This window comes from Pituophis catenifer, unplaced genomic scaffold (genome assembly GCF_029215685.1).
Source record: "Pituophis catenifer annectens isolate HBS135680 unplaced genomic scaffold, rPitCat1.0.hap2 SCAF_2, whole genome shotgun sequence".
NCBI classification, from domain to species: Eukaryota; Metazoa; Chordata; class Lepidosauria; order Squamata; family Colubridae; genus Pituophis; species Pituophis catenifer.
The window spans coordinates 233,310,507-233,335,261 of NW_027256882.1; the positions used below are offsets into that span (position 1 = coordinate 233,310,507).

The 24,755-nt window shown below is 37.1% G+C and overlaps 1 protein-coding gene across 1 annotated transcript; it reads right to left on the reverse strand.

Annotated features, from left to right (window-relative positions):
• Window positions 1–252: 252 nt before the first annotated feature.
• Window positions 253–24,755, reverse strand: GOLM1 (golgi membrane protein 1). Its single transcript, XM_070935634.1, has 10 exons — window positions 24,624–24,755; window positions 14,981–15,126; window positions 13,144–13,323; window positions 9,823–9,877; window positions 9,020–9,122; window positions 7,508–7,640; window positions 4,424–4,592; window positions 2,130–2,438; window positions 1,589–1,714; window positions 253–1,374 (listed from the first exon to the last, which is right to left on the reverse strand). The coding sequence occupies exons 2-10, from the start codon at window positions 15,107–15,109 to the stop codon at window positions 1,331–1,333; spliced, it is 1,248 nt and encodes a 415-aa protein (XP_070791735.1). The 5' UTR covers window positions 15,110–15,126; window positions 24,624–24,755; the 3' UTR covers window positions 253–1,330.

The following is a 24,755-nucleotide window of genomic DNA, read 5'->3' on the forward strand; positions in this document are numbered from 1 at the left end:
TTTGGATAATGAAACATCTGCAAAAAATAACCAAGCTCAAAGAGCACCAAGGACCTCAAGGATTTCAACCTTGAGCTACAAATATTCTCCTTTATTGATATCAAGGATTGCTTTTAGTGAGAGCATCTTAACCTATGCAAGTAGATCTATAAAAAAGTAACATTAAGTTTATGCCAGTGAAAATTAACATTTTTGACAGATTAACAAGTGTAATTAAAGACTAAGAAACAAAACACACATTACAGGACACTGTTCCCAATGAGTGGAGTATTTTATTGATAGTAACCTCACAACCAAATTATAAGATTCTTGAGAACCCACTTATTTTATAATCAAGAACTTAATCAAAATAAATCAAATATTTGCATTTAACAAAATACTATAGTAATATGTAAATCTTCTCTTTGTCGTACAAAATAATCGTATTGCACTTACTCTATTCTAGTTCTCTTCAACAGGGCTAAAGTGCTATAATCAGTGTTGACAGCAAATCGACATCATGCCCTAAATGATATTGCAGTTCTTTTATTTACACCAAAATAAGAGATGGTATGAAGCAGCAAAACATTTGGGGTTCATTTTTTTCATGTACAAATTAAGGTACATAGCTGGCTATTCTAGTATATTAGAATTCCGGAATGTGTAAGGCCTGTTTTACATAAATGCAGGAAATCCCCTGCATTTGGTTAATACTTAAATCATTCCTACAATTCAAAAAAGAAAAGTGTCTGAATAAAAAAGATGAAGATATGTAACTCACTTTTATGCACATTTACTTGATATCATATCCCACTGTACTAGACAGGTCCTTCAAAGCAAAGCACTTAAAAGAGTTTAATAAGTTCCTTAGGATATTTTCTTTCTGAAGGAAGCTTCTGTAGAAAAAAAGTATAAAAACTGACTTTCTAAGTTTGGTTTATAAACTGAGAATAATGATATTGGAAGAGATCTGAACAGAAGCAGGATAAACAGTATCTCTCAAGCTGCAGTCTGCAATATTCTCAATTTTTAGAGCAAGACAATTTGTATCTAAGGTGGTAGATACTGTTATGATTCAAAAAGGAAACTACCTGGTAGCTGAGTAACAGGTTGATTTCATATATTTTCAGGGACTTATTTCCGCTCTGCAACACTGGAATAGTCTAGTAGTTCATAGATGTAAAACCAGCTTATTAAGTCTGCAGATAATCTTCCTGATGGGAGAGGAATCAGATCTGGTTTACATCCCCTGATTTTTGTAAAAGTTTTGAGTGGACTTGCCTAAATAGTTTTGCAAGTGTCGAAGACTAGAATTGCTGTTCACAATTTCTGCTGTTGAGCTCCCTTGAGCTTAAATAAGCAATTTTCCATTTTGGGATCTTCCAAGATTTCGAACTAAAAAAGAAGGAAAAATAAGTAAATTGGAGTAATTAAGTCATTATCTTTATTTTACTCATATTACTCTTATTTGGGGACCATCATTCACATTCCCCATTGTGGAAAACGTTCATTTGTAAAGCCTTTCTTCCAGACAAGATTTGCAATTAAAAGTGAAACAAATTATAATACAAACTTTGTGTGCCAGAACATGGAAATTACAAAAAATTACCATTGAAGCTATTTTGCTGGCCAATGAGAGCAGCCTGCTTATCTGTTTCGGATTCTGCCTCATTTGTATCTAAGTTGTAATCGGTCCCTTTATTATCCTGGCCCACTCTTTTGATTTCAAGTTCACCTGTGAAAACAAGTCAAACAATAACTTCATGCAAATTGAAAAGATGTCTTCTGATTATATTGCAAAGACATGTTTTACTGCACAATACATACTAAGGGAAAGAAATGCACTAATAATGTAATTAATCATATTCATCATGAAATCATAAATCATGTTTAGATTTCCATATTGTGCTTAACTATGGCTTGCCAAATGCGATTTACATCACACTTAAGCCAGAATCAAATATACAACAGTTTGATCAAGCAGAATGAAACCATGCACTCTGGTTTCTCTTCGGATCATGTAACAAATCAAATTACACAATTTACATTGAGTGCCATCTATAACAACATAATTCTATAAACTTTAAGTCAATTATTCCACTTCCTCAAATACTGCAACCCTGATACAGAAAGAGCAATCTTATACTAACCATTTTTATTAGTTTCCTGGTCGTCCTGCTGCAAGTCATCATTTAAGAGATCCTCTCGTTCAATTTCTTCAACTTCGTTTGCTGCTTTGACATTTTGGTGGCCTATGAGTTCTGAGAATTTGTTAGTCTGAATTTCTACTGAAGCTTCTCCAAGGACATTTCTAATTTGCTCGTGGTGACTCAGCTCTGGTTCCGGTTCAGGAGAAAGTGCTTTATGATCTCTACTAGAAATAGAAGGTATTTGTAGGTGGCCTTGATTGAGAAAAACCTCCTCTTTCCTGGACTCTTCATTAGGAACGTCACTGGTTCCTTACATAAACAGAAGAAACGTTTTTAGAGCTGATTTAAATAATTCAAATTTTAATATGAATGTTTTTTCCTATCCCATTACAGAATGGGATATTCAGAGCAAGAAAATCTAAAATTCTTCCAGTTCTTGGGAGTTAATTTGGAAGCTTTAAACTTAAAAAAAAAAAAAAAAAAAAAACTAATGAGGCAAATTGTTCAATACGCAGCTCCAAGATTGGAGATCACTACAGGTTTCTACATAAGGTTTTAATATAAAAGATACATATATGTAGCTCAGGGCTGAACTGGGGAGTCCTTGATGTCTGCTGAGATTGCATGCTTGCTTGCAGACATTTCATTGCCTGACTAGATAACGCTATCAGTGCTAGTGACTGTGGGGTTTGCTCCTTGTTTATATACAGGTAGTCCTCAGGTTACTGATCTGTCCCCGTCCCCACACACACAACAGTTACAACCATAATGGAGCCTGCCCATTAGAGTCAGCATTTGGGAGGGCCACTAAGTGAACTGCACTCATTGAATGACTACTTCATCCCAGTTCTCCGCAATGCATTTGTTCACTAAACACATAAGTCATTAAGTGGGGTAGCCTTGGGTGGGGGAGACTCTGGGGGACCGGCATTAGCTTGGTGGCTCTAAAGCTAATTTTAGTGAGAAAAAATCACAAGGATTTTTTTTCTCCATATCACTACCCATACCTCTGCCAGCGTTAGCCTTGCAGACTGAAGACTAGTAAGGAGAGGAAAACTGAGAATTTGCCAGCAATATTTTTTGTTCAGAAAAGAGGCCATTGTGGGATTGTGCCATGCGGCCTAGCAACAGAACAGTCTATCCTTCACTTCCGGATCTCCTGAGCTATGGAGATTTTTGAAAGATGAGCAATTGGTGAAGGGATGGGGGAGGAGCAGTGGTGGGATTCAGCCAGTTCGCACCAATTCAGCCGAACTTCTTGTTAATTTTTTACATAGTTCAGCGAACCAGTTGTTCCCACCACTGGGTAGAAGTGAGGATTTTGCATTATCATTGCTTTGGGATGGGGTGAAAGTGAGTAAGTGGTCGACTGACCTGGCAGACCAGGAAGGGGGGGAAATAGGCAAAGGAGCACACTGCAGTGTCTCTGACTTGATCATAACAGCAAACAACCACATGATGCTACAGTGGACATAACTTCAGGACTGGGTCATAAGTAACTTTTGGGAAGTCCTTTGTAACTTCAAATAGTCAATGAGGGATCAGTTGAAAGTCAAGGACTACCTTCCACCCTGCCAGCGTTGGTGAGGGTGAAGTTTTCTTCTTCATAATTCCTTGAACAGGATATTGTTTTCTACTTGGTTGATTATTTCAAGATTGACCTTGAAAATTCTCCCTCTCCCAAATCATGTGGAAATTAAGATATAGAACTCTATTGGGGAATCTTATCTGGAAGAAGTTTTATATTTGAAAGTTGCCAGAAGAAATATGTCGTTTATCCAGAAGTTGATGAAGGGTTTTTCCTGAACTACTTAGACTGTGAATTGAAAGGGAAGCAATCCTCTTGCATTCACCCTTCTTTGAAATATGACCTCTAGTAGTGCATATACACATATGAGCAGTATGCAAAATTCAGCAACCGAGTGGAACAAGAGACCTCTATATTCTCCAGCTCATATTCTTCTGGGAGCAATTTGGCATGTTCCAGAAATAAATTCTACAGACTGAAAATGTTTCAAAGTGTCCTGGAGATGGCATTCATATTCACATTCATATTAAATATTTAAATGACTTATTTAACTGCCTGTATGGAAAACAGACCATGGCAGTAAAACAAAATTTATGAACTATTCAGTTTTAAGCAGTTATGATTTGATAATGATTCACCATTATTGAAGCAAAATAGATTATAGGACTTAATACAAGCCTCCTGACTCATACTTCAATTCCACATTCCACATGAAATCTTAATGACAAAAACAAAATGATACCATTGTGAATTGCTGTATTTTTACCATTTACTCTATGCTGATTCAATTCTTCTTTGTTTAGTACAGATATTGGCCTTGAAACTAATTTCACAAACTCATTAGGCGTATTTTTTTTTTGAAGTTCACTTTCCTGGTTTGTCAGATCATGATGATCAATCTCTGTCTCTCCAAAATTCTGCATCTGTATATTGGCCTTTTAAAAAAAGAAAATAAAATATTTTTTCTGTTTGTTTTGTTTTATACTGAAAAGCATTGCAGAGTAGTCTGTCCCCACAATTTTATCCCACAGAATTTCTGAACTATATATTTTTTTCTGATTAGCCTTCCTGGGAGGTATAGTTTAATACACCCGAAGGACATAAGGTTGGGAAAGTGGATGTAGAATTCTTTAGCAGAATATAGTGCTGGGTTAATACCTAGTTCAGCTTACCTAAACAATTGTGTGAATATATATTTAGAATATATTTAAGAGCATACCTCATCACAAAACTACAAATCCAAACTGTAGATATGCAGAATTCTTGGGTAACCATAATCATAAGAAAAGGGAAATCAATATGTTAAAAATTAAGGAAATTTCAAATGTTAGAAAAGTACGTAAATGCTGGAAGTGTGCATGTAGAAACCCCTAATGTTTTCAATAATTTTTTCCCTAAGGACAATTATATCGATATTTTAGAACAGCATATCTAGAACACAGCAGGTACACCTCAAGTTACAAGCTGTACTGGTTTCTGGGTGCAATTCCAGGTGCTGGTTGTTATCTATCTATCTAATAGAGCCTGGATATACAGGTGAAACTCGAAAAATTAGAATATCGCACAAAAGTTCATTTATTTCAGTAATGCAACTTAAAAGGTGAAACTAATATATGAGATAGACTCATTATATGCAAAGCGAGATAGTTCAAGCCTTGATTTTTCATAATTTTGATGATTATGGCTTACAGCTCATGAAAACCCCAAATTCACAACCTCAGAAAATTAGAATATTACATGAAATCAATAAAACAAGGATTGTACATAGAACAATATCGGACCTCTGAAAAGTATAAGCATGCATATGTACTCAGTACGATATTCTAATTTTTCGAGTTTCACCTGTATGGGAATATCTATCTCCAATTGTCCAATAATATCTGACACATACCTTGGCATACCTTCACTCTTATGGTGCCTGCTTTCTGGAATAACATTCCCCTTAGTTGTGTATAATCTCAATCTATCATCCTTAAAAAAGCATTCAAAATTTGTCTCTTTCCTAATATCCTGATCCAGGCCCATTTCTGCAGCTAAGTCAATCTTTTTTGTGAATTTCCCCTTCTTCCCAGAATGGCTGCTTCTATGTAATTTTAAATTTATACTTGATTGTTTTATTTTAACTGAAGGGTATGATTCATTGTCATTGGTCTTTTAGTCTTCCTGTCCAGTGTTTTTAGTTTTGCTTGAGTCCAGTTCACTATTCCAGTTGTTTTTCTAATGACAGGAATTGCCCAGATATTAATTGCCTTGATAGTACTTCTGCCACTGAATTTAAGATCTTCTTCATTCTCGTGGTGTATTCTTTTCTAATCTTCTTGACTTCAGTGTGCTTAGTGTTGTCAGCTTAAAGGATACCCAGTTATTCATAGTTTTCTTACTCCAGACTCTCCCTGGTTCACCTCTGCTGTCTGAGCTACTTCTTGCAAGATTTCAATTTCTTCACCCTGGATTGACTTTTGTAGTTCTTTTACTTTTACTTTTGTACATATTTTATTTTGCATTATAAATCAACATTGATTTGCTAGCTTGTGTTCTTTCTGATTTTGGATATTGTTCTTTCTACAATTGGTGCTCTCTTTTCAAGATATCCTTTTCTCATTACATCTGGTTTGTAATTCAAATCATTCTTTGCTTTCAGTTTTTTTAAAGTTGTGATGGGTAAGCAACTTTTCTTCCAATAGTCCTGCAATTGCTGATTCTTGTCGCCCAGCCAAAAATCTCGAGTCCTATAACCACTTGTTACCAGATGTCCAGGAACTCCAATATCTAGCACCTCACCTTTTTGACCTGGACAATGATTGATCCAGTACAGGTTTCTATAAGTTACAACTCACCATACTGTTTATGGGAAAGATACTTTGTTTGGCTACTTACTCTGATGGGACCTTACCCTACACTTTGGTTGAATCTGACATAGTTCTTTGTCAAAGCATGCAAACTCTACAACCACTTCATTGGGGGATATGTATTACAATCTGTTCACAACAATGTGAAGTCACAACTGCCAGTTCTTTGCCTAATGTTGGCCTTCATATACATCTTCCCCAAAACCCAGGATGGTGATGTATATAGGCAGATCTAAGCAGTGTGGCCTTTTATTTATTTATTTACCATGTTTCCCCGAAAATAAGACCCTGTCTTATATTTTTTTGAACCCTGAAATAAGCGCTTGGCCTTATTGCCATGCGCTCAAAAGCCCGATTGAGCTTATTATCAGGGGATGTCTTATTTTGGGGGAAACAGGATAGAAAGTTTACATGATTACCCAACCGACTCACAGTGACTCTGAACAGTTTACAGAAATAAAACCCCAATAGAAAACCCAATAAGCGCCCCCCCCAGCAATCAAACCGATGGGGGTCCCCAGGTTCCTGGCAAAACCATGTTTTCAGGATCTTTCCAAAGCGTATCAAAGCAGGGGTCAATCTTATTTCAGCAGAGACGGTGGTTCTCAAGAAGGGATCCACTACAGAGAAGCCCTTCTTCTTGGTCCCACAAGATAGGCCTCCTTAAGAGAAGCAATCCATAACACACCTTGCCCTGAAAGGCCATAACTGACCTACAATCTACAATTGTACAAAGTCCCTCCTGGCCACAACTGCCACCTTTTCCTTGAACAGGAGTCATGAGTCTAGGAGCATCCCAAGATTACACACCAGGTATGTATGGGCAGTATGACTCCATCCAAGAACAAAGATGGCAATTATCCATGGACCAAATAACCCAGAGCCACACCGTCTTGCCAGGGAGGTTCAGATTTATTGGGTTTGATCCTATTATATTGTTCTGAATAATGAAATCATTGTATAAAACTATAAATCATCCACAAAAAGCATTACAATCTTACTTGGTTTTTCTCTGATATATTTGTAGTAGGTTCTTTTTTCTTTTCTTGCTGTATCTTGCTATCTTCTGGTGATGCTTTTAGCTTTTCTTCACATTGTTCCTTCAGTTCCTCCATCTTATTTAGACACTTAGACCTTGAAGCAAAGAACAGAATATAAAGCAAACAATATTCATAATCTATAATCCACTAACCAACATGTTGTTATGGTTACTGTTTGATAAGAAATGGAGAGACTCAAATTACTACCCAGCCAAGAAGCTTATTGAGTGACTTTTGGCCAGTCAATATCCTCTGAGATTCAGTGCTATCTACGTTAGTGTTGTTGTGACAATAAAATTGTCAGTGGGAGAGTGGGAGGGAACAGTGCATACAATACTGCCTTGAATTCATCAAAGGAAGCTAAATATCATAAAGAAATAATCTGAACATAGTCTGCCAATCATTTATTGTAGTTTAAAGGCTTCTTGTCAATGTTGGGACAGTTGACCCAGCCAGGCAGAGAAGAGGCCTCAAATGTGGAATTAACCTCAAATCCTGGCACAGCCGCAAAAGATCCAGGACTGACAACTCTCCCCACCCCAAGCTCCGTAGAGCCTTATTTATCTGTTTCCAGGCAAAAGCTGACAGTATGGAGAGATTCCTGTATAATAGGCAGAACATAATAAAGTAGACACCTTGAACTCTACATGTGTTGATCTGTTGCTTGTCCTGACAACAACTTTCCTATTATTGCAGCCTTGGAAAGATCAGAAACGAAAGATTTACTGAGGCCCCTTTCGGCTAATTTAGATAGCTGAGGAACTACATGAAGCCTAGTTTCCATGAGAAGAGGAATTTTTTTCCCAGTTCGTCTTTGACTTTTCTCTTCCTTCTTTTGTACTCACCTAATGGTATGAATATAATTAAGATCAACCAAATATAACTTTTATTTTAACTGCAAATCACATATATTTCTTGCCTGTTTGATACATAGCTACATAAAGTGTTTTACTTCAAATACCAGAATTCATGAATCAGTTAAGTAACACATTTAGATGTAGTGATCCATAGTGCAAGTATTGCTTACTTCTGAAACTCCATTGACTTCAATAGAACTTGCTTCCAGACAGGGGTGAAATGCTACTGGTTCGGACCATTTCAGCTGAACCGGTAACGATAGCGACTGGTGGTTTGGAGAACGGGTAGCGACAGCAGCGCAAGGCTCCATCCACCTGCCCGGTTGTCGTTACTTCCTGGTTTTAACCAGGAAGTAACCTGTTTTTTACCCTCTGTGCATGCGCAGAAGGGTTTGGGCATGTGCAGAGGGTCTGCGCGCACACATAATGCACGCACAGTGCATGCACTTCCAAACCGGTAGGGAAGGTAAGTAGATTTCACCCCTGCTTCCAGATATGTATAGGATTTAAAAATCTAATCTATCAATTTCAGTATAGAAATATTATTCATATTCAGGCTTAATCAAATTTTGATTTGTACTCATTTTGCATATAAAAACAACGAATGCAAACTTACATGTCAAATGAAAATTTTCTCTGGAGGTTAGTCTGATTGTTCTGAAATCTGTTGACATCCAATTGAAGCTTTTCACATTCCCTCTGCAATTTTTTCAAATTTTCTGCAGCAACGTTGTTTTTTATTTTCAATAAAAAGAAAAAAAAAAGACAAGGTATGAAAGAGCAAAGATTTTTTTCCCATTAATAAGAGAATGGTCCATAATAATTAGACTAAGTAAAGCCTATTTTGTTCAGTCTCCCAGACCTATGCTGAATAATCCTATTTATCTAAAAGAAAAGTCCACTTTTTTCCATATGTTTCAGACTGCAGTCTTAAAAGTACAATTGCATGATTATCTTCCAACTTTCTCCTCAATTAGTTTTTATCTCCCTCCTTCCTTCCTTTTTATTTTTACATAAGAAAAATGGATTTTGGAATAGTATCCTTCATATGCATTTAAAAAAAATATGAACAATAATCCCCAGCATTACTTCTGGAGAGGCCTTTAAATAAATAATATTATCTGCTTCTATTCTGAAAACCAGTAAAGACTCAATATTTCCAATTACTTCCAGTTTTTGTTCATGATTTAAGCTTCTAATATTGTAATAATTTATGACTCAAGTCCTTGTATCAGTATGGTTTAGTAGCTTGATATTTTATTTTTCTGGACATAACTGTTTACCTGTACATTGTTCCACATGCTTTTCACAGGGAGCCATGGTGACAAGACACATGTAAATGACATGAATTATACAATTTGCATGAAATCAGTAAATACAGAATAAAAATTGCAATGATGATACTTTACTGAGATTTACCTTGAAGATTCTGGATCAGTTGACCATTTAGTGTGATGTTATTTAATAATATTTCCTATGATAAAGAAAAAGGGGAAGTTTCATGGTTGAAAAATAATCAATTGGATCCAGCCTTAAATCATATTTAGAGTACATGAGTCAGTGTGACAAGTCACATGGTTAATTTAATAGAACTATTTTAAAATAGTTTCCTCTGCCTGTAACTAAGTCTAGATTTCATCTCAAGTCTTCAACATTTACTTTCTACATTCTCCTATTATAATATAAATGTTAACTAATCCTTGGAAAGTGGCATTTGTTTCTTTTTGCAACTGAAATTGATTAACAAGAGCAGAGATTATAGTCTGGGTATGTACTTCAGAAGTCTGTATTGGAATATTACCAAAACCTTGCTTTCATTTTGAAGAAAATCAAAACTATTTGCTCATCATTTGATTCTCAATGCACCTCAAATAACAACTAATTACAATTAATTCCACCAATATTTTTTCTTCCACACTGTAAAATATCCTGAATCAATTTTATTTCTAATTACATTATTCAACTACACATTCTCCACATTATTCATTTACAATTGCCAGCTCTGAAGATTATATCACAAATAAGATGTGACACAAACTCAACATTATTAGACCTTGAAGGGACATAATAATAATAGAACAGTGAGAATTAGTGGGACATAATAGTAGAGTCAGTAGAATTGGTTTGACTTGCTGTTTTGCTTCTGTAAGAATTGCTTTGCTAAGAATTAGAACTGCCTCTGCCATTTGTTTCTCCATTTGAGATCATTTGCCAGTGATCTCACTTCTATGTTATGTTTTTCTGTATCACTCCGTACCTGGTGAATATCTCAAGAAGCGGGGTTGCTAAGCACCCACCTACCCTCCTTCCTTGCTGCACTGCCAAAGGAAGGGATGGGCCAGGGGGCCAGAATTGGGTACTAAACTGATGTCTCTGAGGGTATAAAAACAGTGGTGGGATTCAGCCAGTTCGCGTCACTTCGGGAGAACCGGTTGTTAACTTTCTGAGCAGTTTGGTGAACTGGTTGTTGGAAGAAATCATTAGGGCAGAGAACTGGTTGTTAAATTATTTGAACCCCACCACTGTATAAAAAGGACACCATATCTTCCCCAAGGTGTGGCTATCTCCTCACATGCATTGTATCTGTATGTTCTGGATATAGTCCCACCAGTATTTTGTTTTTGGCCATAAATAAAATCTGCTTCTTTTTACAAGCCTGGTCTTGAGTCTCTTTTTGGCATTCTGGTGACTCAAGTACATTTTGGGATCTTACACTCACATGCATTGAATCTGTATGTTCTGGACATAGTCCCATCCAGTATTTTGTTTTTGGCCATAAATAAAATCTGCTTCTTTTTACAAGCCTGGTCTTGAGTCTCTCTCTCTTTGGCATTCTGGTGACTTAAGTACATTTTGGGACCTTACAACCTGAATAAATTTAACTCAGGCAAGGTGAAAAATAATAAAATTCAAAATATGTATTCCATGGTCTGCTTTTTATTATGGCCTAAGTTTTTAATAAATCTTTATTTGTGTAAAAAAGAAAAACTTTACTGTTATTACAACTAGTGTTTAGTTATCTTATAAAGCAAATCTGTCAATAGCTTTCTGCAACTCTTGGCCTAGCTGGTAAGCAGATGGTACAGGACTTCTTCCTGGAAATGTTCTGGGTAAAATCTGTGTAAAATTGTCTACACAACTAATTTAGGAATGGATAAACTTTCTTCAAGTAACACACATGTGTTTGTAAGGGCCTTATGTCACAGTAAGCATTAATTAATTGTGAGCTGTATTGGATTTCTATGCAAATTCAGAAGAGGGCTTCAAATAGAAAAACAGCATGTTGGTAATTTTATATTTTTATTTTAAAAAGCAGATTCTAGCTTAACCTATAGGAGAGAGACTTGTGAAAAATTCATAAGCCCTATCTGAAAACTGAAAATTACATAAGCATTCCAGCCTGTGTTAAAGATAAGGCAGATTTGCCAGTAGCCATAATTCAAAGCCACCTGGTTTTTGAAAGAATATGTTTATTTGATATATTCTGTATTTAAAGTTAGTTTGATTGAAATTATGGTAGAAGCAGCAGCAATGTTTTGTTGATTTCAAGGAAATGAGAAGAATGCTCTGTGGGTCAAGATCGTGGCTAGGGAGACTCTGCACAACCTTGGCTGGGCCATCAGTTGTAGACCTTCCTCAAGCAAAAGCTCTAGGTGACCAAAATGCATGTTCTATCCTGATCTTGAGTGACTACTAGAATTTTCCATACCGCATTTTGCAAAAGTTGCCCTTGAAGGCTATCTGGAAGCTGCAACTGATGCAAAATACAGCAATTCCTAACCATTCAATAACAGTTTTGTCGCACAGCACTGGTTGCTGATAGGCTTCCATGTACAATTCAAAGTGCTGATTATTACCTATAAAACCCCTCATAGCTTAATGCCAAGATTAATTCAGGATCATTTCCTTCTGATAGAATCAACTTCCCAGGAAGTGCATCCAGAGTTTGATGATGCTATGCATTTCTCTATGTGAATTAATGCTCTTTGGTAGTGGCTATATCCCAGTGATGGCAAATCTTTTTGGCACCGAGTGCCCAAACCAGAACGTGTGTGTGCACAAGCGTGTGCGCGCCGAAGAGTCGGCAACCCAAAGACCAAATGACTGGCGCACCTGGTCTTTGGTTTCCAGCACTCCAGCGCAGGCAAAGACCAGTTGGCCGGCGTACATGCGCACACCAAAAACCAAAAGAGCAACTAGCGATGGCGCACGTGCCCACAGAGAGGGCTCTGTGTGCCACCTCTGGCACGTTTGCCATAGATTCACCATCACAGCTCTATCCCTTTGCAATTCCTTTCATTAAGTATTTGGTTTTATTGTTTTGATATAAATTCTATGAACTGTTGGGAGTTTTAATGGAGTGGAAATGATTATAAGAATGGTGAATTACTGTTTTTTAAAGTATTCTAGTTTTCCTTTGTTTGCAATGGAGTAGACCTTATAAATGTAAATAACAAGGAGGAAGAGGGCAAATAGTTAAATAAGTTATTTTTGAAGTTATTAATCTAATTGGTTGATAAATTCAACATGGATAACAGATTCACATTCTCTGCAACATGAAAAACAGATTTCATGTTAGAATTCTGAATTCCCACACTATTTTCATAACTTCTGCAGTAGTTATCCCTAGAAACTGTAGGTTAATTTTTATCAACAAAGCCTTTTCCTTTATGAAAGAACAGACAATATTAATAGAACATTTATATAAAGTCCCAAAAATGAGAAGCAAAAAACTTCTACCTTTTCACCTCTGTGTATTTTGTTGATATTTTCTATTTGGAAATCATTCATAGACTGGATTTTGTCAATCTGTTCCCTCTGTTTCTTCAGTTCTCCTTGGAATTCGTTCTTTTTCATTTCTACAGCACCTCTTTCTGCAGCTGCTCTGCGCATTCTACCTTCTAGTTCCATTAAACGATTCTAGGAGGAAAGGAGTTGGGGGAAAAAACCTCCATATATACATATACAGTATATATCTTTATCACAGTCACTGACCAGATTACCGGTAAGTCTCTCCAGTATATACGCAAAATTAGAATTTGTTTTTCCTCACTGTATCTTCAAAACAAATCCAAAATTGGATTTATTTCTCTATATGCACACATAGATTACTATGAAATGCTTATGAATTCTTTAATTCACTGGCTGAATGGGAATCACAGAATTTGAAAATGTGGACAGAGGAAGGATGGTGAGAAAAATATTCTTTGTAGTTTTGGATCCTCAGGATAGTAATTGAGAGGAAATACATTACTTGGCTCAGAGGACAGAACTTAACTGCTACTAGCAGAAACTGATGGAGAGAAGGTAAAGGGCCAATCTGGAGAAGTCTCTTTTTTTTGTTGTTGTTGTTGCATTAATAGACTCGCTGCATTTTCTATAGAGTTATCTAATCTAGCAAAGGAGTGTCTTAAAAGCTGCAAAACCAGCTCTGCAATATTTTCCCAACTTTCATCTTTGATTTGGGGCAAGGTGAAGCTATTTGTAGGGGAAAAAATTCAGTTGGCCTCTATTTCCTCTTATTTCAAAAGAGTGATTAATAAGCTTTTCCGTGGAAACAGGACTTTCTATGTACATATACACACGTCTTACAGCTAAGAATAATTGCACAATTGTATTGTAATACAGTTATACATTTACCATACTGTTTAAAATGAACCACGTACATGGGTCATATACTCCAGCCACAATGCAATGACTTTTTTTCTGCAGTTCATATGCTATTTATATCTGTCTGAATGTTTATAGTTAGCATTGGGAATACAGAATGGGAGACGCTCTCCATTACTATGAAATGTGATCTACTGCAACATCTGTGAAAAAGATATTGATATAATGATGCTTCAGGAGGATAAAGAGCTCCAAAGAGATACTGCCACTGTACACAGGTGGATCTGTGCACTCTAAGAGGCAAAATGGGATAAGGATTGGGGTAGCCAAAACCATATTAGATAGTAGAACCAAGAAGCTTACAATTAATTCCACGTACTGAGTTAAAATAAGAAAGCTGCTGACCTGTTTGCATATATGGATCACATGTAATATGGAGACAGAATAGATTGAAAATGGTCTTTTCAATCATATAAAATTAGCCTAAAGTCATGGCCAATTGTTTTTTTTTTCAGGCAGCAGCCAGCATTGTGCAATGTTATAGGTGCCCAAGATATTTGAAAAATGAACTGTAAATGGTGAAACTCTCATGAAACATTGTTAACACAGAGATATTTTTAGATTTGATTGTCTCATAAGATTTGGAAAAAATGGTGGAACTCAGTGAATGCTATCTAGTGACATTTTTTATACCACAATGCTCAAGAGCATCACACTGCTAACACCCTGGTACAAAATTACATTATTTCCTAGTTGAACAGGATGCAATTTTTGACGAGGTACTTTTCTTCTTCCTTATTTGCTTATTTGCCATATGCTTCCTTATTTGCTTATTTGCCAAATGTTCCAAATGTTTGTCAGATATAATTACTCTAAAGTTCATTGTAATCTTGAGATAAAAACCAACATTATAAAATAAAGTATACATTGATTCACTCATTGTGAAAAACCAACAAAAGAGCAATACCTGCAAATCAACACTACGGGAACTTGCTATCCAGTAATTAAATCCCAGAACAATTATACAAGCCACAAGTGCTGCTACTAGAAGAGGTGGTGATTTGATCCCACGACGACTGTTTCCTAGCCCGACCATCTTAAAGTTACAGATTTCTGTTGGTTTAAAAAGAGAAATATTTATATTTACATTTGCTGATTAATCAAAATTTCCAAGCAATGAAAAAACTTGCCAGTAACAGTATCTGCTCAGAAGTAGTTTAAGGCTTGATGAGTTTAAAAAATGCATGGATGTACATATATATCTATATATCTCCATAGGAAAGAACACAGAAACATATGAAAGTATAATTATCAGGATTCAATGTTTTATGATTCATTTTAACTGCAGCAACATAGAATTTAATCATAATATTGTAATCCAAATATCAGAGTCAGAAAGTGGAGCTTTCTGTAATAAATATCTGTTTATCCAGAATACTGTCACAGAAAAGATGAAATAAAAGGATTCCATTGTATAAATTGCAATGCAGCAGTACAGGGAGAAGGTTTTCAATTTCTCCAAATCACAAATTCATTTGGATTAGACGATTTTGGATTATCTGCCCAGAAGAAAAGCTGGTAATTATGCACTGTGTTGTGGGCAAACCAAGTCCTTCTGAGGGATTCTGTGTACTCTCTGAGCTTGCCTGTTTTCTTGCAGACGTTTCACTACTCAAACTAGGTAACATCATCAGTGCTAGTAAGGAGTGTTGTTTGTTCTCAATTTATATTCTAGGCGCTTGCCCTATCAGTGTTGGTGGGGCTGGTCTTAGTGATTCTTTGGTTGGGCTTACTGTTGGCTTCTTTGGCAGTTTTTCTCAACCCCAAGGATTTTTCTCAAGTCCTTTCTCAACCTAGGGGATGTGGGAAATGAAAAATATTTGGTTGGCTCTCAAAGTTCCCTTAAAATCCTGATTTTGCAGTTATATGGTATCCTATTATCCTCCCGCTGGTATTCCATATCCTTTGAGTGAGTACATGCCTGGCCTTATAATAACCCAGGCTAAGAAGGAACCAACCAAAAGGTCCCAGTTTGAGTACTATAGCATTCTTTCAACTCGGAGAATGCTCCTCTGATAATACAAGGCAAATAGGCTGATGGGGAAGAACTGAACATGTAGCCAATAACTGATCACAGGCATTCCCACCACAATTCACAGAACAGTGTTGGCTACACATCTTGGGGCAGCAAGAATATTTTTCAAAAATTTCATTTCTACCAATTTGATAGTATTCTTCATGGCATCAATTCCCCCGTGTGCTCTGTGTATGATTTGGTATTATGAGATTTACTCTTGCCAATAACAAAACTGGGAGCCATCCTTCAAACTTCATTAGTTGCACTGTAAGGCTATGTAGCATATACTCTGGATCTGCATATAATACAGTTCTATAACGTTCTCCTACCCCAACATAGGGATTTATTTGACCTAGTCTTAGGGTACATTACAACTGTTAAATGTAAAAAAAAATGAGACTTGGCAATTACTGACACATTGAATTAACATCTGCCATGTTTTTATGCGATTTTGACGTTCTTCCACTATAAGATTCATATGATTGTTTGACATTAAGCAAGGCTACTTGGTGTGCTATTATAATCTGCTATTTTATAATCTAAGCAGCCCCTTGAATAGTAATAGCAATAAGATTTATATACCACTTCACAGTGAATTAAAGCCCTCTCTAAGCGATTGTAAGCCTATTGCCCCCAACAATCTGGGTCCTCATTTTACTGATCTCGAAGGGATGGAAAGCTGAGTCAACCTTGAGCCGGTGAGGATTGAACCCCTGGGAGTCATCAGAATTAGCCTGCAATATTGCATTCTAACCACTGCACCACCATAGCTCCTTGCCTTTTTGTTTTCAGGCATTCATGTTCAAACAACATAATCAACATAGGGCTTATATGAACTTATTTATGTTTTTTTCTATGCACTCAGATCAGATTTCATCAGTGTCATCAGCTGTTCCAATATCCTAAGTGGGACTCAGGTGTGTGATTCAGTCTTATCATTCCTCCAGTACAATAGTTCTTTATTTGGGGATATTTCAATTCAACTGGCCTGGCTAATGTTTTACTGAATGATGAATGGGAAATGGTTGTGGTGAGTCATATTACTAGAAGTCGGTTAATAGTCAACAGTGAGCTTTCTACCATTCCTCCAAAGGTACATTCAAGCCAGAAAGTTCCTGGCAAGCAAGTTATTTAATATGCACAAGTCCAAAGCAGAGCAAATTATTTGATGCAGAGACCAGCCAAGTTACATCAGATTCTTTGCAGTGCTTGGTAATAAAGGGGTCTCTAATATTTCTTCCTCAGAGCTACGCTAAGCTTCTCAAAAAGAGCCTCGTTCCTAGCTCCATCCTAGCATTTAGACTCTTCTGAAACTAATACAGCTCAGAGTCCTGGATGGGCTTCTGTGAAGAAGGCTATGTTAACTGATTAATTTGCCGAGGGCTCTGATCTGAACCTGCATTCTAAGCCAAGAGCAGAAATATTAATATTAAACATAATTTCCATCTCTTTGAAGCATGGCAAGAAAGTTACTTCCAAATGTTCCAAGAGTGGAAAGAATAATAATTTTGTTCCAACCCTGTAATGGTCAGAAGTGCTATTCTATCTTTAAGGTTCCCACATGCCTTGCTTTGAAATGCTTTGCATCGGTTGATGCGATAAATATCCAAGTCCATATTAGTCCATATTAGAGTCCATTTCTTGCAAATGTCATGTAAGAAAGGAATACCATAGTTGGAGAGATGCTTGAAAAACTGTTGATCTTTAAAATAGAAAAGCCATCCTGCTGTATGAAATGGATGAGATTCTGCATGATTTATTTAAAAATTAACAGAATAACAGACTTGGAAAAGACTTTGGAGGACTCCTAGTCCAATCCCCTGCTTAAGCAAGAAACTCTATACCATTTCAGACAAATTGTTGTCCAATCTCTTCTTAAAAATTTCCAATGTTGGATCATTCACAATTCTGGAGGCAGGTTGTTCTACTGATTAATCGTTCTAACTGTCAGGAAATTTCTCCTTTATTCTAGGTTGCTTCTCTCCTTGATTAGTTTCCAGCCATTGCTTCTTGTCTTCTAATTAGTTAGCACTTTCTTCAATGGGATTAGACTATTCCTTTGAAGTTGATTAAGATCTTTCTTGTGAGAAAGGAATGTATGTTTTGTATCCTTTTTGTCAAGGAGGCAAGATGCTTAGTTACACTGTGATTTGCAGGAGTTTGTGCTCAGGATGGATATCAGGAGTTTATTATTCCAAGATGAGATACAATGCTTGAAATGTAATTATCTCCCACTCATGAATCTCCATTCTTTCTCTTCCAAAGAAAAGAAATTTTGTCAAGACTGACAATATCATTTTGTAAATTGGGAATTAACCAAACTGTCTTGCTATTTCCTGATAATACAGTAGCTCTATAAAGATGTTTATGTGAAAGATGCCTCTTTATCCTTATCAATACAGTGCCTGAAATCTATATTAGCATTCCCATGCATACAACCCAAAGTATGGATCCTGTACATAGATGACATCTTTGTCATAATAAAAAAGAACTAAGTAGAGAACTCACACGAAACCATCAACATCTTCAAAGGAAAAAAATTCACAAGGTAAGAAGAAAGAATAACACATTATCCTTCCTGGATATCCTCATCAGCAGAAGCAGTGATGGCAAATTAGAAACACAGGTCTTCATAAAACTACCCACACCAATCAACTGCTCCACTACCAAAGTAACAACCAACCTCTCACAAGAGAAGCTGTGTAAGAACACTATTTAGATGAGCACAAACACACTGCAGAAACCCTGGACATCAGCAAAAAGGAAATAGATCTTCTATACAAGATCTTCCAACAAAATGGATACCCACACAACTTTATCAAAAAGTGCCTGGCCACTCAAGTCAATATAACATAATGAACACGAACTGTGAAAAGGATAATATTGCTATACAGTACATCAAAAACCACCAACTGACTACTACAGTGACATGACATCACCATAGCACACACAGTGACTAAAGCCCTCCAAAACATCCTAAGTAAACCAAAAGACCCAGCAGCCCCAGAAGAAAAACTGGAATCATCTATAACAAGGGTGTCAAACTTGCATTGTCACAGTGGCATCATATATCATGACGTTTTTTCCCTTTGCTAAACTGGGTGTGGGCCTGGCCACCATGTGATACATCTGGTCCGCGAGCCACACGTTTAACAGCCCTGATGTATAATAAGCAATGTAAAAACTAAAACAGTCATTATGTAAGATAAACAGGAAGAAGACCAACAGAGTTCATCCATGAACAATAGCAGTCAAAAGACATGATGAAAACTCCTTTCACAACACATGGACAGACTTAACCATAGTGTCAATTGAGAAACTGTGAGCATCCTAGACCAAACCAAGTCCAAAAACCCAAGAGAATTTCTAGAAGCCTGGCACTTGGACTAATCAATAGATATATAGAGAGATGCAGCATCTATATACCATTAAAAAGAGACAATAAAAAAGCTAAAAAAGAAACAAAAAAGACCAAAATACCTCCCCACCAGCAATCAACACCCAGTCGAACAGACATTAACACCATGATTAACACTAGACCAAGAATCAAGAAGCAAACAATATCCCAATCAAAAAACCAACTCAGACCAACAAGCTAACCGTAAACAACAACCTCAATCAAGCAACCACCAAAACCTCTCCCACCAACACTGATAGGGCAAACCACTAGTATATAAAATGAGAGCAAACCCCACTCCCTATAGCACTGATGATGTTACCTAGTTTAATAATAAAACCTCTTCAAGAAAACAATCAACCTCATAGAGCATCAAGTTCAACTCTGAGCTACGAATATTATCTTCTATTGGTATAATTATAACTACATAACAGCCAATGCATTTGTAAATGAAATATTCTATATATACAATCCATTTTTGTCTTCTTTTCGCTAATGTATCAATAAAGATAATATTATTTATAGTATTAATATTATTATTAAGACAAGCATAAAAATTAAGAGTAAGAGTTAAAAAGTCTAAAAACATTAACACTTTTGTTAACATTAGAGTATTTCACAAAAGATAGATACATACAGCTATGATAACTATGATAAGACAATGCAAAGTCAATGATTTATATATTTGAATCAGAAAGTAAGTACAGGTAAGGATCTGCATTGTGACATTATCACAAACATGTCAGCACATTTTTTCATCACAGGAACACTTATGTATATGCTACTAAAACTCTTGTGTCTGTAACCTTCAACTGAGTGAAATGATGCATCACATATTCACATCTCCAAATATCTCCCTGGACTCTTAAGAACTTTTCCAGTACATTAGAAGCTCTGCCACTGTTGAAGGCATTGATGAATTTGGTAAGGAAATATCTCTGAAACAATGACCCAAGTGGTCATGGATTATATAGATGTTCTTAAAACCTTCATACTGGGGATATAACCATGAACATATGCATCTTAATCTATATATTTCAAGAGCTTCATTTACAATTCAGTTTATTCAATCTCAAATGCAGTAACAGCAGGAAAAGGCGAAACATATGATTTTACAGTCCAATTTCTTAGTTGGATCTACAACAGCCCAGCATTTGTCACCAACTTTTATAAACAATTCTCCAAAGTAAACTGTAGGAAATCACATATTGCTTGTTTCATCCAGAGCTTCAGGCATTTTTCTCCTATTGAGAGGCCTACATGGCCTAACACTTCAAAGGCTTCCGGAGGCTTTCATGATTTCAGGAAAGAAGGCCTGGTGTGACAGGAAGCTGCATCAGATAAGTCATATGGGTCTCTCAAAAGCAGGAGAAAATGCCAGAAGGGGAGCAGCACCTGACAGCAGATCCTCGGAAGCACTGAGTGAAGGAAGCAATTGTGCAGCTCGCCAGGCTCATGTGCATTGAAGAATGGTGCAACATGTCATTTCTGAGTAGCAGCAGCGGTGCTAAGGCTGGCGTCGAAGCCTGGGGTGGTGGAAATGGCTGAGACTGCTGAAGGCCCAAGGCCTCTATTTTAGGCCAAGGCCCAGCATTGCGGCCAAGGCCTGTTTTCCCTGCTGATACCAGGGAAAGATAGGCAGTGAGAATTGCAGCGACCCCCGGCAGTTATAAGTGTGGCCACCCAAGTTTTTATCATGTGACTGCGGGGTCGCTAAAAAGTTTGTAACTTCCCTTCATTCAGCAGCATAACTTCAAATAATTGCTAAATGAATGGTTATTAAATAAGGACAACCTACATTGTCACAGGATGTAAGCTGTTCCAAGCAAAGCTGCCTTTTGCTGATCATGATTTTGTCAATGGCAGTGGTGCTCCAGATGTTATGCTCAAGATACCTATTAAGAGCTGAGGTGGCGCAGTGGTTAGAATGCAGTACTGCAGGCTACTTCTGCTGCCTGCCAGCTGCCTGTAATTTGGCAGTTCGAATCTCACCAGGCTCAAGGTTGACTCAGCTTTCCATCCTTCCGAGGTTGATAAAATGAGGACCCAGATTGTTGGGGCAATATGCTGATTCTGTAAACCACTTAGAGAGTACTCTAAACCACTGTGAAGAGGTATATAAGTCTAACTACTATTGCTATTGCTAATATTGGCACTACCTTTGCTTTCTTTTGCCACAATCATTTTAATTCTATTTGCAGATCTTTATGTTTTGTAATTTTCTCTGATTCTTTCTCTTCTCTTCTGCTGTCTACAAGTATTGCAGTGTCCACTATAAAGATACCTTTTCCCCTTTCTTATCCACAGTTTTAAGTCTGGGGTGTTATGTGGCAGATGCTCTCTGTTAGAATTCTAAAGTCCCAGAGCATTTTAGCTTCTTTATTTTCTATTACTTTGTCTATTTTATGGTTCCGCTAGTTCTTGTTTGCAGGAAAAATGGTATTTCTTGAAGATGTGCCAATACACCATTCTTGCTACTGTGTCCTGATGTTGTTTGAAATCAGTCTGTGCAATCTTCTTGCATCAGCTACAGTAAGTAGGTGGTCCACTGTTTCTACAACTTCTTTGCAGAGATAGCATTTGCTGTCTGTTACTGTCTTCTCAATTCTGGCTTTATATGCATTTGTTCTGAACACTTGGCCTTCTGCTGCCAGAATTAGCCTCTCTGTCTCTTTCTTCAGCTTTCCTACTCTTAGCCATTGCCAGATCTTGATGTTACCTCTTTGCCTGCTAGAACTGCACAGGTATAGATGCCTTGATACTATTTTGTCCATTGAATTTGAAGACCTTTTTCACTCTCATGATGCAGTTCTGTGCAGTTCTAGCAGGCAAAGAGGTAACATCAAGAACTGCTAGATGTTTTCATCTTGAGGGATGGTCAGGTATTCTTCATCCAGGCTCCTGAGTTATTTTCAAATGGCATCTTCATTCCTTCAATTTTCATAATTTTACCTCTGTTGATGGTAAATGTGATCCTTTTGTCCAACCCAAATGCCACTGCAATATCTTGGATGTAAACATACAGACAACTTTGAGCAACGACTCTATTTCAGATGGTATTTTTCCATATACTTTCAGATCATCTACGTAAAGATGGTAGGACAGCGTGCATATTGATGATTCCAGCTGTTCATCAAAAGCTTTTGGAGGTGATATTAAAAATCCAACCTTTTTTCGGTCTTTTTTTTCATAGATTCCCCCCCCCCCCCGTTTTTTTTAAAGGGACCAAACATTTTCTCTCTCCAACAAAAGGAGTTGAGCTCATCAGACTCTTTATGTCACCAGTGCCATGCCTCACTGACAGTTGTGGATTTTGTCCAAGAGGAACAAATTATATACTAGCTATATTATGTGTTCAAGAAGAATGAATGTATACTGGAAATGTTATCTATTCTGCTGACAGAGAAACTAGCTTTAAATATCTATATTTAAGATCAAGTGAACATCAACCATACTATATAAGATTCTTATAGTAAGTCCACCCAATCTTTTGAAAGTCTGGGAGAGTGATTTCCAAATAGAACTTGATGAATCATATTAGAATGCTTTGTGTTATCAGTTCCTTTTAGATTTCAGTGCTCATCAAGAATTAATCATGAAAATAATCCATAAACTGCATTACACTTCACTACAATGATTTATATACATTGTAATTCTTCTAAATAATGTTTGGGTCTGCATACAAATTGGTACATTTTACCAACTTTTATGGTAGTGCTTAAACCCAAATAGAAATATTGAAATAGATATTTAAAATATTTGTACTCCAATTACATATGTAGTGTCAATTTTTTTTCTCATGTTTTTCTCCCAGGGTTATTCTTAAGTTTTTGCCTTCAGATTTTTAGTTTGTTCAGTATAAACACAGATTCTAATTAATTATATTAGTTCATGTGCCAAATTGTTAAAAATTTGCAAGTTTTTTTTTAAATAAAGCAAATTAATACAGTTGAATTTTCCTATTGGTAAAGTATTACATGATTCAGTTGGTAAAAGTTCAACTTTTGTGTAGAACAGATACCCCCAAATTGAATATTGGCTCACAGTGGAAATGTGATTCCAGGGAATGTAAATCAAATGTATCACAAATCTATTTGATGAAGCACTCATTTTTAACAACTAGCAATCTACAATATTTTTAATATCTTCATTAACCCAAAGACATATAATAAATTTCATGACACTCAAAAACAAGACAAAATCAATGCAGATCATCAAACAAAGCAAATCTTTGAATTAAGATAACATCTTTCTCTTTTCTTTTTGTCAAATTGCTTTCACCAGTCTATTCAAACTCGAATTACCATACTTTGGATTAATGGGCAGCAAATATTTCAAGCCTAAACAAGTGCTCACCAACATTAAGACAGTTTCCACATTACTTCCAGAGCATTATCATCAGCATTGATCTCCTTCTGTATTAACCACAGCAGAGCACAAGCACATTTAATTTCCCAGCCATCACAAGTTACCCTACATTTCTTCCAACCAGTCAAAACCCACCCTCAAGTTAAGTTTCTGCTTACTTATTCAATATCTGAGCCTAATTATCTTAAGCCCTCTCATGTTGCTCAGTATCGACTTCAACCTCCCTGCTTTGGATGGATTTCAAAGCAGAGTATTTGGGAGAAAAACCTGCAAAAGGTACTTTTCCTGTCACTCATTATTGCAAAAAAAAAAAAAAATACTTCTGTCTTGGTCAAAGCTGGAAGGAAAAGCTGCAGATAGGTTAAAGCAAAAAAGGCTGAAATGGGGAGACCCTAAATAACAGTCTTACTTCTGGGGATGCTTAATTCTGACCCAGGGAAGAACTGCAACCAGAGAGATTTTTCCTCCCCCCCCTTTCAGTAGCACTTTGTCCTCCAAGGACTCGCCCAACCTCGATTCCTTCATCCAAAGGAAAATTAACAGCATTCCCTGGAGAGCAAGTGGCCAGAAGGGCTGACTGCCAAGCGCTCGAAAGGGCGCAGAGAGAGAGAGAGAGAGAGAGAGAGAGAGAGAGAGAGGGAGGAGGAAAGGGGATGAATGGGCGGCGAGTCTTCAGAGGGCAAATCCGAGAAACTGGGAGGGGGGACGGACGGGGGGAGCCCAGAAAGACAGACAAGGGGTGGCGGGTATACAATGAGGGGCGCTTACCTTCCTTGCCCCCCGCCGCTCCGAGGCCCTCCTTGCTCCTTAGGTAGGCTGTCAGGGGTCACCCCTCCCGCTCCGTGGGAGCGAAGGCGAGGAGGAAGTAGTCTTGGCTTTCGCCTCCTGGCGGGGCGCCTT